The sequence below is a fragment of the Orcinus orca genome, chromosome 10 (genome assembly GCF_937001465.1).
Source record: "Orcinus orca chromosome 10, mOrcOrc1.1, whole genome shotgun sequence".
Taxonomy (NCBI): Eukaryota; Metazoa; Chordata; class Mammalia; order Artiodactyla; family Delphinidae; genus Orcinus; species Orcinus orca.
In genome coordinates, this window is record NC_064568.1 from 85,311,786 (window position 1) to 85,329,272 (window position 17,487).

At 37.2% G+C, this 17,487-nt stretch overlaps 1 protein-coding gene across 9 annotated transcripts in view; it reads left to right on the forward strand.

Moving 5' to 3' along the window:
• Positions 1–17,487, forward strand: part of SLC17A1 (solute carrier family 17 member 1) — a 226,120-nt gene that overhangs the window by 11,702 nt on the left and 196,931 nt on the right. For 6 of the 9 annotated variants that reach the window (XM_049693682.1, XM_049693687.1, XM_049693685.1 and 3 more), the window contains one exon: positions 10,429–10,601. The exons of the other annotated variants lie outside the window; for them this stretch is intronic. In XM_049693682.1, the coding sequence (XP_049549639.1) occupies positions 10,429–10,601 (173 nt within the window). The remainder of the gene's footprint in view (positions 1–10,428; positions 10,602–17,487) is intronic. 9 annotated transcript variants of the gene reach the window in all.

A 17,487-nucleotide genomic window follows, 5' to 3' on the forward strand; every position in this document is an offset into this window, starting at 1 on the left:
GGCCTCTCCCGCTGCGGAGCACAGGCTCTGGACCACAGGCCCAGCAGCCATGGCTCACGGGCCCAGCCGCTCCGCAGCACGTGGGACCCTCCTGGAGCAGGGCACGAACCCGTGTCCCCCGCATCGGCAGGCAGATTCTCAACCACTGTGCCACCAAGGAAGCCCGGGATTGTTTTCTTAATTTCACTTTCTGATCTTTCTATGTTAGTGTATAGGAATGCAAGAGATTTCTGTGCATTAATTTTGTATCTTGCAAGTTCACCAAATTCATTGATTAGCTCTAGTAGTTTTCTGGTGGCATCTTTAGGATTATCTATGTATAGATATCCTGTCATCTGCAAACAGTGTCAGTTTTACTTCTTTTCCAATTTGTATTCCTTTTATTTATTTTTAATATCTGATTGCCTGGCTAGGACTTCTAAAACTATGTTGAATAGGAGTGGCAACAGTGCACATCCTTGTCTTTTTCCTGATCTTAGAGGAAATGCTTTCAGTTTTTCACCACTGAGAATGATGTTTGCTGTGCGTTTGTCATATATGGACTTTATTATGTTGAGGTAGCTTCCCTCTATGCCCACTTTCTGGTGTAATGTGTTGTTGGATTCTGTTTGCTTGTATTTTGTTGAGGATTTTTGCATCTATATTCATCTCATCAGTGATATTCGCCTGTAATTTTCTTTTTTTGTAGTATCTTTGTCTGGTTTTGGTATCAGGGTGATGGTGGCCTCGTAGAATGAGTTTGGGAGTGTTCCTCCCTTTGCAATTTTTTAGAAGAGTTTGAGAAGGATGGGTGTTACCTCTTCTCTAAATGTTTGATAGAATTCACCTGTGAAGCCATCTGGTACTGGAATTCTGTTTGTTGGAAGATTTTTAATTACAGTTTCAATTTCATTACTTGTGATTGGTCTGTTCATATTTTCTATTTCTTCATGGTTCAGTCTTGGAAGGTAATACCTTTCTAAGAATTTGTTCATTTCTTCCAGGTTGTCCATTTTACTGGCATAGAGTTCCTTGTAGTAGTCTCTTAGGATGCTTTGTATTTCTGCGGTGTCTTTGTAACTTCTCCTTTTTCATTTCTAATTTTATTGATTTGAGTCCTCTCCCTCTTGATGACTCTGGCTAAAGGTTTGTCAGTTTTGTTTATCTTCTCAAAGAACCAGCTTTTAATTTTATTGATCTTTGCTATTGTTTTCTTTGTTTCTATTTCATTTATTTCTGCTCTGATCTTTATTCTTTCTTTCCTTCTGCTAACTTTGGGTTTTGTTTGTTCTTCTTTCTCTAGTTCCTTTAGGTGGAAGGTTAGATTGTTTATTTGAGATTCTTCTTGTTTCTTGCGGTAGGCTTGTATAGATATAAACTTCCCTCTTAGAACTGCTTTTGCCACATCCCATAGGTTTTGGATCGTCATGTTTTCATTGTCATTTTTCTCTAGGTATTTTTTGATTTCCTCTTTGATTTCTTCAGTGATCTCTTGGTTATTTAGTAACGTATTGTTTAGCCTCCACGTGGTTGTGTTTTTTTCCCTGTAATTGATTTATAATCTCATAGCGCTGTGGTCAGAAAAGATGCTTGATATGATTTCAGTTTTCTTAAATTTACTGAGGCTTGATTTATGACCCAAGATGTGATCTATCCTGGAGAATGTTCCATGTGCACTTGAGAAGAAAGTGTAATCTGCAGTTTTTGGATGGAATGTCCTACCAATATCAATTAAATCTATCTGGTCTATTGTGTCATTTAAAGCTTCTGTTTCCTTATTTATTTTCATTTTGGATGATCTGTCCATTGGTGTAAGGTGTTAAAGTCCCCCAGTATTATTGTGTTACTGTCAATTTCCTCTTTTAGAGCTGTTAGTATCTGCCTTATGTATTGAGGTCCTCCTATGTTGGGTGCATATATATTTATAATTGTTATATCGTCTGCTTGGACTGATCCCTTGATCACTATGTAGTGTCCTTCCTTTCCTCTTGTAACATTCTTTATTTTATAGTCTATTTTATCTGATATGAGTATTGCTACTCCAGCTTTCTTTTGATTTCCATTTGCATGGAATATCTTTTTCCATCCCCTCACTTTCAGTCTGTATGTTTCCCTAGGTCTGAAGTGGGTCTCGTGTAGACAGCATATATATGGGTCTTGTTTTTTTATCCATTCAGCCAGCCTGTGTCTTTTGGGTGGAGCATTTAATCTGTTCGCATATAATGTAATTATTGATATGTATGTTCCTATTACCATTTTCTTAATTGTTTTGGGTTTGTTTTTCTTCTCTTGTGTTTCCCACTTAGAGAAGTTCCTTTAGCATTTGTTGTAGGACTTGTTTGGTAGTGCTGAATTCTCTTAGCTTTTGCTTCTCTGTGAAGCTTTTGATTTCATAACTTTAAATATATCGTGCCACTCCCTTCTGACTTGTAGAGTTTCTGCTGAGAAATCAGCTGTTAACCTTATGGGAGGTCCCTTGTATGTTATTTGTTATTTTTCCCTTGTTGCTTTTAATAATTTTTCTTTGTTTTTAATTTTTGTCAGTTTGATTACTATGTGTCTTGGTGTTTTTCTCCTTGGGTTTATCCTGTATGGGACTCTCTGTACTCCCTGGACTTAGGTGGATATTTCCCTTCCTATGTTAGGGAAGTTTTCAACTATAATCTCTTCAAATATTTTCTTGGGTCCTTTCCCTCTCTCTTCTTCTGGGACCCCTACAATGCAAATATTGGTGCTTTTAATGTTGTCCCAGAGATCTCTTAGACTGTCTTCACTTCTTTTCATTTTTTTTCTTTATTCTGTTCCACAGCTGTGAATTCCACCATTGTGTCTTCCAGGTCACTGATCCATTTTTCTGCTTCAGTTATTCTGCTATTGATTCCTTCTACTGTATTTTTCATTTCAGTTATTGTATTGTTCATCTCTGTTTGTTCTTTAACTCTTCCAGGTGTTTGTTCTTTAATTCTTCTAGGTCTTTGTTAAACATTTCTTGCATCTTCTCGATCTTTGCCTCCATTCATATTCTGGGGTCCTGGATCATCTTCACTATCATTATTCTGAATTCTTTTTCTGGAAGGGTGCCTATCTCCACTTCATTTAGTTGTTTTTCTGGGGTTTTATCTTGTTCCTTCATCTGGTACATAGCCCTCTGCCTTTTCATCTTGTCTACCTTTCTGTGAATGTGATTTTCATTCCACAGGCTGCAGGATTGTTGTTCTTGCTTCTGCTGTCTGCCCTCTGATGGATGAGGCTATCTTTGTACGTTACTTCTATTTTTATTTTTTTAAGGAACTGCCATATTGTTTTTCAGAGTGGCTGCCACAATTTATATACCCACCAACAGTACACAGTTCCTTTTCTTCACCTCCTTTCCAACACTTATTTCTTGCCTTTTTGATAAGAGCTATTTTAACAGGTATAAGTTGCTATCCCATTATGGTTTTGATTTGCCTTTCTGTAATGATGAGTGATGCTGAACATCTTTTCATGTACCTCTTGACCATATGCATGTCTTCTTCGGAAAATGTCTATTCAGTTCTGCCCATTTCTTAATTGGATGTTTTCTTTGTTTTTCACTGTTTAATTGTATGAGTTTTTTTATATTTTGTGTGCAAACCCCTTATCAGATTTATGATTTGCAAATATCTTCTCCCATTCAGTAGGTTTCCCTTTCATTTTGTTGATAATTTCCTTTGCTCTGCAGAAGTCTTTTAGTTTGATATAGTGCTCTTTGTTTATTTGCTTTCATTGCTTTTGCTTTTAGTGTCATATTCAAAAAATCATTGCCAAGGCATATGTCAAGGAACTTACCACCTATATTTTCTTCTAGAAGTTTTATGTTTTCATGTCTTAAGTTTGTCTTCAATCCATTTTGAGTTAATTTTTGTATATGGTGTAAGATAGTGGTCAATTTAACATTGTTGTGCATGTGACTGTCCAGTTTTCAGAACACCATTATTGAATATTTTAATATTTATTGAGGTATAATGATATAAAATAAAATATGGATCTTAGGTATATATATAGATGTGCTTTTAAATTTTTGAATTTTATTTTATTTTTTTATACAGCAGGTTCTTATTAGTCATCAGTTTTGTACACATTGGTGTATACATGTCAATCCCAATTGCCCAATTCAGCACACCACCATCCCCAACCCCCTGTGGCTTTCCCCCCTTGGTGTCCATACATTTGTTCTCTACATCTGTGTCTCAACTTCTGCCCTGCAAACCAGTTCATCTGTACCATTTTTCTAGGTTCCACATACATGTGTTTATATAAGATATTTGTTTTTCTCTTTCTGACTTAATTCATTCTGTATGATAGTCTCTAGATGCATCCAGGTCTCAACAAATGACTCAATTTCGTTCCTTTTTATGGCTGAGTAATATTCCATTGTATATATGTACCACATCTTCTTTATCCGTTAATCTGTCGATGGGCATTTAGGTTGCTTCCATGATATGGCTATTGTAAATAGTGCTGCAATGAATATTGGGGTGTATGTGTCTTTTTGAATTATGGCTTTCTCTAGGTATATGCCCAGTAGTGAGATTGCTGGATCATATGGTAATTCTATATTTAGTTTTTAAAGGAACCTCCATAATGTTCTCCATAGTGGCTGTATCAATTTACATTCCCACCAACAGTGCAACAGGGTTCCCTTTTCTCCATAGTCTCTGCAGCATTGATTGTTTGTAGATTTTCTGATGATACCCATTCTAACTGGTGTGAGGTGATACCTCATTGTAGTTTTGATTTGCACTTCTTTGATAATTAATGATGTTGAGCAGCTTTTCATGTGCTTCTTGGCCATCTGTATGTCTTCTTTGGAGATATGTCTATTTAGGTCTTCTGCCCATTTTTAGATTGGGTTGTTTGTATCTTTAATATTGAGCTGCATGAGCTGTTTATATATTTTGGAGATTAATCCTTTGTCCTTTGATTCATTTGCAAATACTTTCTCCCATTCTGAGGGTTGTCATTTCATCTTGTTTATGGTCTCCTTTGCTGTGCAAAAGCTTTTAAGTTTCATTAGGTCCCATTTGTTTATTTTTGTTTTTATTTCCATTACTCTAGGAGGTGGATCAAAAAAGATCTTGCTGTGATTTATGTCGAAGAGTGTTCTTCCGATGTTTTCCTCTAAGAGTTTTATAGTGTCCAGTCTTACATTTAGGTCTCGAATCCATTTTGAGTCTATTTTTGTGTATGGTGTTAAGGAGTGTTCTAATTTCATTCTTTTACATGTAGCTGTCCAGTTTTCCCAGCACTACTTATTGAAGAGACTGTCTTTTCTCCATTGTATATCCTTGCCTCCTTAGTCATAGATTAGTTGACCATAGGTGTGTGGGTTTACCTCTGGGCTTTCTATCTTGTTCCATTGATCTATGTTTCTGTTTATGTGCCAGCACCCTATTGTCTTGATTACTGTAGCTTTGTAGTATAGTCTGAAGTCTGGAAGTCTGATTCTTCCAGCTCCGTTTTTTTCCTCAAGATTGCTTTGGCTATTTGGGGTCTTCTGTGTCTCCATACAAACTTTAAGATTTTTTGTTCTAGTTCCGTAAAAAATGCCATTGGTAATTTCATAGGGATTGCAATGAATCTGTAGATTGCTTTGGGTAGTACAGTCATTTTCACAATATTGATTCTTCCAATCCAAGAACATGGAATATCTCTCCATTTGTTGGTATCATGTTTAATTTCTTTCATCAGTGTCTTATAGTTTTCTGCATACAGGTCTTTTGTCTCCCTAGGTAGGTTTATTCCTAGGTATTTTATTCTTTCTGTTGCAGTGGTAAATGGGAGTGTTTCCTTAATTTCTCTTTCAGATTTTTCATCATTAGTGTATAGGAATGCAAGAGATTTCTGTGCATTAATTTTGTTTCCTGCAACTTTACCAAATTCATTGATTAGGTCTAGTAGTTTTCTGGTGGCATTTTTAGATTTCTCTATAGTATCATGTTATCTGCAAACAGTGACAGTTTTGCTTCTTCTTTTCCAATTTGTATTCCTTTTATTTATTTCTCTTCTCTGATTGTCGTGGCTAGGACTTTGAAAATACAATTGTAATTGTAAATACAATTGTAAATACAATTCACCTGTGAAGCCATCTGGTCCTGGACTTTTGTTTGTTGGAAGATTTTTAATCACAGTTTCAATTTCATTACTTGTGATTGGTCTGTTCATATTTACTCTTTCTTCCTGGTTCAGTCTTGGACGGTTATACCTTTCTAAGAATTTGTCCATTTTTTCCAGGTTGTCCATTTTGTTGGCATAGAGTTGCTTGTAGTAGTTTATTAGGATGCTTTGTATTTCTGTGGTGTCTTTGTAACTTCTCCTTTTTCATTTCTAATTTTATTGATTTGAGTCCTCTCCCTCTTTTTCTTGATGAGTCTGGCTAATGGTTTATCAGTTTTCTTTATCTTCTCAAAGAACCAGCTTTTAATTTTATTGATCTTTGCTATTGTTTTCTTTGTTTCTATTTCATTTATTTCTGCTCTGATCTTTAGTCTTTCTTTCCTTCTGCTAACTTTGGGTTTTGTTTGTTCTTCTTTCTCTAGTTCCTTTAGGTGGAAGTTTAGATTGTTTATTTGAGATTTTTCTTGTTTCTCGAGGTAGGCTTGTATAGCTGTAAACTTCCCTCTTAGAAGTGCTTTTGCCACATTCCATAGGTTTTGGATTGTTGTGTTTTCATTGTCATTTTTCTCTAGGTATTTTTTGATTTCCTCTTTGATTTCTTCAGTGATCTCTTGGTTATTTAGTAACATATTTTTAGCCTCCATGTGGTTGTGTTTTTTCCCTGTAATTGATTTATAATCTCATAGCGTTGTGGTCAGAAAAGATGCTTGATATGATGTCAATTTTCTTAAATTTACTGAGGCTTGATTTATGACCCAAGATGTGATCTATCCTGGGGAAATTCCATGCACACTTGAGAAGAAAGTGTAATCTGCTGTTTTTGGATGGAATGTCTTATCAATATCAATTAAATCTATCTGGTCTATTGTGTCATTTAAAGCTTCTGTTTCCTTGTTTGTTTTCATTTTGGGTGATCTGTCCATTGGTGTAAGTGAGGTGTTAAAGTCCCCCAGTATTATTATGTTACTGTCAATTTCCTCTTTTAGAGCTGTTAGTATCTGCCTTATGTACTGAGATCCTCCTATGTTGGGTGCATATATATTTATAATTGTTATATCATCTTCTTGGATTGATCCCTTGATCACTATGTAGTGTCCTTCCTTTCCTCTTGTAACATTCTTTATTTTATAGTCTATTTTATCTGATATGAGTATTGCTATTCCAGCTTTCTTTTGATTTCCATTTGCATGGGGGATCTTTTTCCATCCCCCCACCTTCAGTCTGTATGTGTTCCTTAGGTCTGAAGTGGGTCTCTTTTAGACAGCTTATATATGGGTCTTCTTTTATGTCCATTCAGCAAGCCTGTGTCTTTTGTTTGGAGCATTTAATCCATTCACCTTTGAGGTAATTATTGATATGTGTATCCTATGACCATTTTCTTAATTGTTTTGGGTTTGTTTTTGTAGGTCCTTTTCTTCTCTTGTGTTTCCCACTTAAGTTCCTTTAGCATTTGTTGTAGAGCTGGTTTGGTGGTGCTGAATTCTCTTAGCTTTTGCTTGTCTGTAAAGCTTTTGATTTCTCCATTGAATCTCAATGAGATCCTTGCTGAGTAGAGTAATCTTGGTTGTAGCTTCTTCTTTTCATTACTTTAAGTATACCATGCCACTCCCTTCTGGCTTGTAAATTTTCTGCTGAGTAATCAGCTGTTAGCCTTGTGGGAGTTCCCTTGTATGTTATTCGTTGCTTTTCCCTTGCTGCTTTCAATCATTTTTCTTTGTCTTTAATTTTTGCCAATTTGATTACTGTGTGTCTTGGCGTGTTTCTCCTTGGCTTTATCTGGTATGGGACTCGCTGTGCTTCCTGGACTTCAGTAGCTATTTCCTTTCCCATGTTAGGGAAGTTTTTGACTATAATCTCTTCAAATATTTTCTCTGGTCCTTTCTCTCTCTCTTCTCCTTCTGGTACCCCTATAATGTGAATGTTGTTGCGTTTATTGTTGTCCCAGTGGTCTCTTAGGCTGTCTTCATTTCTTTTTATTCTTTTTTCTTTATTCTCTTCCACAGCAGTGAATTCCACCATTCTGTCTTCCACGTCATTTATCCGTTCTTCTGCCTCAGTTATTCTGCTATTGATTTCTTCTAGTGTAGTTTTCTTTTCAGTTATTGTATTGTTCATCTCTGTTTGTTTCTTCTTTAATTCTTCCAGGTCTTTGTTAAACATTTCTTGAGTCTTCTCGATCTTTGCCTCCATTCTTTTTCTGAGGTTCTGGATCATCTTCACTGTCATTATTCTGAATTCTTTTTCTGGAAGGTTGCCTGTCTCCACTTCATTTAGTTGTGTTTCTGGGGTTTTATTTTGTTCCTTCGTCTGGTACATAGCCCTCTGCCTTTTCATCTTCTCTATCTTTCTGTGAATTAGGTTTTTGTTCCACAGGCTGCAGGATTGTTGTTCTTCTTGCTTCTGCTGTCTGCCCTCTGGTAGATGAGGCTATCTAAGAGGCTTGTGTAAGTTTCCTGATGGGAGGGACTTGTGGTGGGTAGAGCTGGTTGTTGCTCTGGTGGGCAGAGCTCAGTAAAACTTTAATATGCTTGACTGTTGATGTGTGGGGCTGGGTTCTCTCCCTGTTGTTCTCTCCCTGTTGATTGTTTGGCCTGAGGCAACCCAACACTGGAGCCTACCTGGGCTCTTTGGTGGGGCTAATGGCAGACTCTGGCAGGGCTCGCACCAAGGAGTACTTCCCAGAACTTCTGCTGCCAGTGTCCTTTTCCCATACGGTGAGCCACAGCCACCCCCTGCTTCTGCAGGAAACCCTCCAACACTAGCAGGTAGCTCTGGTTCATTCTTCCCTGGGGTCACTGCTACTTCCCCTGGGTCCTGAGGTGCACACTACTTTGTGTGTGCCCTCCAAGAGTGGAGTCTCTGTTTCCCCCAGTCCTGTCAAAGTCCTGCAGTCAAATCCCACTAGCCTTCAAAGTCTGATTCTCTAGGAATTCCTCCTCCCGTTGCCGGACCCCCAGTTTGGGAAGCCTGACGTGGGGCTCAGAACCTTCACTCCAGTGGGTGGACTTCTGTGGTATAAGTGTTCTGCAGTGTGTGAGTCACCCACCCGGCAGTTATTGGATTTGATTTTACTGTGATTGCGCCCCTCCTACCATCTCATTGTGGCTTCTCCTTTGTCTTTGGATGTGGGGTATTTTTTTTTTTTTTGGTGAGTTCCAGTGTCTTCCTATCGATGACTGTCCAGCAACTAGTTGTGATTCTGGTGTTCTCACAAGAGTGAGAGCATGTCCTTCTACTCCACCATTTTGTTTCCTCTCCCAATGCCAGTTGTGGTTGTGGTTGTTGTTGCTGTTGGATAATCTTAGATGTGTTTTGAAAAATGTATAAACTTACAAACAAGACTCACAGAACACTACAGTAAAGTCCCTTCGTGTCCTTTTGCCCTCCTCACCAAGAGGTAATTGTTATTGTAATATCTAGCCACATAAATTAATTTTGCCCACTTTTGAAATTCATAGAAATAGTATGCACTCTTTGGTGTCTAGCTTCTTCAGCTGACCATATTTTTGTTGAGATTCATCCAGATTGTTGAGTGTATCAGTGTTTCCTTACTTTGTAGTTCTGAGTAATATCCATTGTATTAATTCACTATGGTATGTTCATCCATTCCAAATATCCAGCTATTTTGAATAAAGCTTCTATAAACATTTCAGTACAAGCCTTTTGTAGACACATATTTTTATTTCTCTTGAGAAAGTGCCATTTGTTGAAAAGACTGTACTTGCCTCCATTGATTTGCATTAGTGTATTTATTCAAAAGCATATGATTATTTATACTCCTCTTTTTCTGGACTCCCTACTTTCTCCTATTGATGAATTTGTTTGGCCTTTCACGAACACTACACTGATTACTCTAGCTTGAAACTACTTCAAATACATTACATTTTTTAAGTGCTGTTTTTCTCTGCAGTGTGCACATATGATTTTCTCAACCAGACTAATCATATAAGTTTTGAGAATAAAGCAGTTTACTTGAGGGAAGGTCTTTTTTGTTGTTCAGGGGACTTACTTCCAAGAGTAACTCAGGGTATTTGTAAATGGTCCCTTTAAAATAGACATGAGCCAAAGTCCTTCAAGGACTGGCTCAATTTTCTGGGACGTTCTATTAGGGATTATATTTTAGGGGGTATGAAATTATAAGATCAGTCCCACATCTTCTTATTGTGTCATGAATTCTCAAAAGCCAGTTAGTACAATAAAATTTTTAATTAATATATAGGAGTCCAAATTTCTAAGTGGCACTTCCTAAAGTTAAATTATGTTTTTACCTCAGATGTGTTAATGATGGATACTTTCTGTTCTACATTCCAGTTCCAAATTTTTGTTCCATTCGTTATGGAATTGCTCTCTTACTGCTCCTCTGTAATGTTATAGTAATGTCACAGCGCGTGTGTATGAGCCTCACAATGATAGCCATGGTGAACAGCACAGAGCCACATGGTTTGTCCAACACCTCCACAAAGGAGCCACAGGATAACATAAAGGTATATCAAAAATATTATAGACAGTCATAAGTTTAAAATCCTATATTGCTAACTAATTTGTGGAGAGGTTGAATGTTATCATAATTGATATGACAGTAATTATTAAAGAAAGAAGCTCAAGTCTTGATCTGTCTTGCCAGTAGTAACCTAAATAAACATGTCCCACAACTAAAATATGTCTCAGTATTTGTAAAGGGCAAGAGAAGTTTGGACAAGAGAGAAAAGGAAAGCATCTTAAATGAGAAGTAGAAGTCAAGACACTTTTTCTTTCTTATTTACATTTTTAACATACAGTACATTTACATGCTTCATTAATTTCATCTATGTAAGGTAATGAGTTGATACCTTTCAGAAGATGTAGTACAGAAAAAAATGAAAATAGGTGGGAAAAATATTTTCCACTATACTCTTCCTATGTCCCTTTATGAATACACAGGCAAATAAGAAAATATTTTCTTATTATCACCTCTATTTACATTAAAAATAACACTATATGAAGTGTACTGCACCCTGATTTTTTTTAACATAAGCATCAGAACCAGGCTCAGATTTGACACATATGTAGGAATTCCTAGACAGGGAATTTAAAATAACTATAATTAATATGTCAAGGGCGCTAATGGGAAAAAAATGACAACATACAATACCACATAGGTAATGTTAGCAGAGAGATGGATATTATTAGAAAGCATAAAAAAGAAATAGTAGAAATCATGGCAACTGTAACAGGTACAAAGAATGCCTTGATGGGCTTATGAGTAATCTCAACACAGCTGAGGAAAGGATCAATGAACTTGAATATAGGTCAATAGGAACTTCCCAATCTGAAATGAAAGAGAATTTAATAAATAAATAAACAAACAAACAAACAAACAGAACATCTCAGAACTGTGGACAATACCAAAAGTTGTAACATATGCATGACTAGAACACCAGGAAGAGTAGGAAAAAATGGGAAGAAGAAATATTTGAAAAATTAATGGCTGAGAACTTTTTGAAATTAATGGCAGACACCAAGCCACAAATCCAAGAAGCTCAGAGAACACCAAACAGGATAAATATTAAAAAGAAAAATAATCATCAACAACAAGAACAACCACCCAGACATACATATTTAAATTGCAGAAAACTAAGACAAAGAGAACTTCTTGAATGAAGCTAGAGGCAAGAATCACCTACAGAGGAACAGGATAAGAATTACGGAAGACTTCTTATCAGACACCACTCAAACATGAAGAGAGAAATGAACTCTTTAAAGTATTGAAAGAAGAAAAAAAGACACCTGCCAAACTAGAGTTCTATATCCAATGAAATTACCTCAAAAGTCAAAGAGAATAAAGACATTTTCAAGCAAAGAAAAACTGAGGGAGCTATATTAATTTCAGACAGAGCAGAATTTATATCAAGGAAGATTATCAGAGACAAAGAGGGCACTGTCTGATGATAAAGGGGTCAATTCTCCAAGGAGACATAGTAATCCTAACCATGTATGTCTCTAACAGCAATCCTAAACATGTATGTCTCTAACAAAGCAGCAAAATACAGAAGGCTAAAACTGCTAGAACTAAAAGGAGAAAAGACAAATATAAAATTGGTAACTGCTTTCTATTTGTTACATCTGTTCTTTGTTACGTTTCTTTTTTCCACTCCATTTTTGGCTTATCTTGGTATAATTGAGCATTTTATATGATTCAATTTTTTTTTTTTTTTTTTGGTTATACGCAGGCCTCTCACTGTTGTGGCCTCTCCCATTGTGGAGCACAGGCTCTGGTCACGCAGGCTCAGCAGCCATGGCTCACGGGCCCAGCCACTCTGCAGCATGTGGGATCTTCCCGGACCAGGGCACAAACCCATGTCCCCTGCATCGGCAGGCGGACTCTCAACCACTGTGCCACCAGGGAAGCCCTATATGATTCAATTTTATTTCTTCTCTTGATGTATCATTTATACTTAAAAAAACCTGTTTTAATAGTTTCCCTAGGGTTTACAATATACATTTTTAAATAATAGAAATCCACCATCAAATAACACTTTACTGCTTCATGTGTAGTGCAGGCACTTTGTAACAGAGTATTCTTAATTCTTCTCTCCCATCTTTTGTGACACTGCTGCTATTCATTTCCCTTATCCATATGCTATAAATACCCAATACAGAATTACATTATTGCTTTAAACAAGTAGGTATCTTTTGCATCAATTCAAAATTAAATAAATTACACCTTCATTTATTCTTTCTTCATGCTCTTCTTTTTTAAATGTAGATACAAGTTTCTGAACTATATAATTTTCCTTCTGCATAAAGAACTTCTGTTGGTTTTACCAAAACTTCTTCTGGCTTTATATCTAATAAATCTTTGCATAGCCCAAAGTAAAAATATCTGTTTTGTTTTCTTCTAGAAGTTTTATAATTTCAGGTTTTACATTTAAATATTCATTTTTTCAATTTTTGTATGTGTTGTGTTGAAGATCCTTTTTTACATATGTGTATACAACTGTTCTAGCATCATTTGTTGAAAAGACTTCTTTCTCCACTGAATTGTCTTTTAAGTTTGGCAAAAAATCAATAGTTACAGGAATAACGCTACCTACCTGATTTTAAGACTTTGTTATAAAGCTACAGTAATCAAGACAGTGTGTTATTAGCATAAAGACAGAAAAGTAATCATTGAAATAGAACAAAGTGTCCAGAAATAGACTCACACACATATGAACTACTGATTTTTTTCATGATTCACAAAAGAAGAAACAAAAAAATTGGACTTCACCAAAATTCAAAAAAACACTGTTAAAAGACTGAAAAGACAAACCAGAGACAGTGGTAAATTTTTGAAAATCATATCTAGTAAAGGAAGTTTATCAAAACTCAATAATAAATGAAACCAACAACACAGCCCAAAAATGGGGAAAAGATGTGAATAGACACTTCATCAAAGATGATACATGGGCCTTCCCTGGGGGCGCAGTGGTTGAGATTCCGCCTGCCGATGCAGGGGACACGGGTTCGTGCCCTGGTCCGGGAAGATCCCACATGCCGTGGAGCAGCTAGGCCCGTGAGTCATGGCCGCTGAGCCTGCGCGTCCGGAGCCTGTGCTCCTCAACAGGAGAGGCCACAACAGTGAAAGGCCCGATATGACTACACACCAATTCAAATGGCCAAAATTATAAAGATTGGACATAAGTGTTGTAAGAATGTGGAGGAACTGGAAGTCTTCTACACTGCTGGTGATAATTCACAATGGTACAACCAGTTTAGTTAAGCATATAGCTACCGTATGATCCAGCCATTCCACTGCTACTAAAGAGAAATGAAAGCATGTGTCCATATAGAGATGTATATATAGATTCTCATTGTAGCTTTATTTGTAATAGCAAAAAATTGGAAACAACCAACATGTTCATCAATAGGTGAATGAATGCACAAACTATGGCCCGTCCATAAAATGGAGTACTGCTTAGTACTAAAAAAGGGATGGGGGGGCTTCCCTGGTGGCACAGTGGTTGAGAGTCTGCCTGCCAATGCAGGGGACCCGGGTTTGTGCCCCGGTCCAGGAGGATCCCACATGCCACGGAGTGGCTGGGCCCGTGAGCCATGGCCACTGAGCCTGCATGTCCAGAGCCTATGCTCTGCAATGGGAGAGGCCACAACAGTGAGAGGTACGCGTACCACAAAAAAAAAAAAAAAGGGATGAACTATTGATACACAGGCCAACATGGATGCCACTCTTATTATGCTGAGTCAACTAAGCTAGATAAAAAGAAATAGTACATACTGTATGACTCCATTTATATATAAAACTTCTAGGAAATGATGACAAAGCAGATCATTGGCAGTGGAGGAGCAGAAGGGAGGAATTACAAGGAGTAAGAGAACTTTTGGAGGTGAATAATATGTTCATCATCTTGATTCTGGTGATGGTTTCATGAGTGTACACATTTAAAAATTTAGCAAGTTGTACACTTTATGACAAAGATTAAATATACAATTTATTGTGTCAATTGTACCTCAAAAAATCTGTCAAAACCTATTCAAAATTTTTTTCTTTAATTCTTAAATATTTGTAGTATTCCATTGCCTTGGTTTAAATATCGAGAATCCCATACTCTAGAGAGATGACTACTCACAAAGGCTGTACTCCATTTCCTTCACTGTAGCAAAAGAAGAGGCAAGAGAGATGGCTACTCACAAAGGCTGTATTTTATTTCCTTTGCTGTAGCAAAAGAAGAGGCAGCTCAGGCTGTGGAGCTTGAAACATTTCTTTGGCACATTCACCCCCACCCCCACCCACCGTGGAACCTGCCGCTATAATCCAGGACATTTGATCTTCAAATATGAGTCACAGGAAAGGATTTCAGTTTGCTGCTCTACAAAGGTACTAGATGAAGAAACAGAGCACATAATTATTCTCAAGTATGAAACTCACCAGGATATCATTTTCCCAAAGCAGATCTAAAATGTAACCTGAAATTACAAATGAACCTAAAAACTAGGAAAGCAACTCTAGCTATGGAAGGAACACTACAGTGCAGCACATCCAGGAGCTCAAAGCAGAGATAGCCAGGTGGTAGCAGTCTATGCTCAGACAGAAGATGAATGGGGAAGAAAAAAGGAAATTAACAGAACTCAGAAAAGGATTATGATAAAATGAGACAGAACATTTTAGGAAAGAAGACAAAATAACAAGGAAAACAGCGAATAGGAACCACAGAGACCGCAGTAAGGGACACTGAGTATAGAAAGGAAAAGGAAGGAAGATGAGAAAAAGTGTGACACATAAATGAGGAGTATTCTCTATCAGTCTTCCCTCTGCCACAACAGCCAAGGAATATGTATAATTATTCTATTTAAAATTTACTAATCCAATAGAAATTCTGCCATAACTTTAAATTTTTTATTATTAATGAATGTGCACATTTTTATATTTCTGTGATCTATACTTATTGATCATTTCCATTTTTCTCTCATAAATTATCTATTGATACCCTTAGTCCATTTTACAAGTAGATATTATCTACTTGCTCATTTATATGACTCATACAGATGTATATATATTTATTCCTAAGATTTATATAGGATAATTTAAACATTTATATATGTAGCACTTTGTTTAATGACAACTAGTTAATGCAACTTAGGTTTTATCCTTCTGGTGTGGGGAGTTTATGAGTTCAGCAGTTTTAATTCAACTATGGTGGGATTTTTTTCTTTTTTTTTACATCCTGCTGTGAAGAGTGATGGCTTTATGCCATTAGAAAAACAACCCAATATTCTGAATAATCTGCACAGGGAGAGTTGAACAAATGTGTGCTGGACCACCTGATGTGGGTAAGGGTGAATATTGATTTCCTTGGCGAAATTCCTGTGATTTAGAAAAAAATGGCAGAGCATCTTGTTCCATCCTCTGAGTAGCTTCCAACCAATGGAAGAGATCTGGAGCTTCCATGCTCCCTTGGCTACTCTATGGATGCCTCTCACTATTCAATATTCTCAGAGTTGTACTCCTACCAGATCTCTCATGAAAGTCCTTTCTATCAGGAAGAGACATCACTATACAGAGGCCACAGCTACAGGATGACAGAGATTTGAGAAAGGGAGGGGAAAAAAAAGGGATGAAGGGTGAAAGTAACAGTGATGAGAGAACAAACACATGGACTCCTACCTATTTCATTATTTCATAGTCAGCCAAAAATTTCATTAAGAACATTCATTCTTTATTTAACAAAACTCTTCATTTCTTAATATAAAAACTAATTATGCAAGTGCAGAGAAAGTTCAGAGAAGCAGACTATCATACACATAACCAAAGAGGCTTTATCTTGTCGTCACCTACTAAAATTAAGGCTTCTCCCTGTTCAGTGGGTCCAAAAATAGCACAGCCTTCTCATAGCCCCAGGTATAAGTTCAATGTTCAGAATTTCTTATATCAACTTTAATAATGCAACAAATTTATGCAAGACCACCTAGCCTAAGAATTGACAGGAAACCACTCCCAAGACAGACAACAAAACATGCCACATCAGAGCCAAGCAAAAGAAGAGAAATGGTCTTTTTCCTTCACTATCCCATTCAATTATTTCCATAGTTCAGCCTGAGAACTCCTCTTCATGATTTGTTATTCTCTCAATTGCTGCTTTTCTCTCTGGGATCATGTGTGTGGAGGGAAAATGTTGTTTTGTGAATGAGGTTAACTGAATAGAGAAATCAGAGGGTGAGAAGGGGCAGGAGGAAATTAATGATTGCAGTAAATGTAGTATTACATGGCACTCGACAGAAGAGTTTACATGTTTTTTACAAACATTCAAGAAACAAGTATTAGAGATGTTGAAGATGGAGAGGTAGAAAAGTCTGGACTCACCTCTTCATACAGACACTCCAAATATACAGCTACATATGGAACAACTTCCTCTGGAAAAAAATTGAAAGCTGGGTAACTCCTACACATCGGGCAAACAAGAAAAAGCCCACAACCAAGAGGAAATGCTGAGACACAATCTCACTGTAAACCCCACCCCTGGCAAGGCGACCCAGCAAGGCAACCCTGAGGAGTGAAGAGTTTGAACCCCACAATGGGCATGCCAACTTTTAAGACCTGTGCCTGAGAGATACGCCACCCACATATCTAGCTCTGAAAGCCAACAGGGCTCATATACACAAGTCCCACAGGGTATAGTGAACTGAGAAATGGTTCTTAAAGGGCTTGCACATGAACTCACCTACCCCAGAGCACAGAACAGAGGCAACCATTTGAAAAGCACCAAGATGTTCTATGAAAGAGGCTTATTTGCTTACCATAAACTGTTGGCCTGAGGGGCGGGCATCTAATTTAACACCCATCTAGGGCCTGCTGGAGTTCTCTTTGGGGATGGAGACCAGCAGATGCCATCCTTG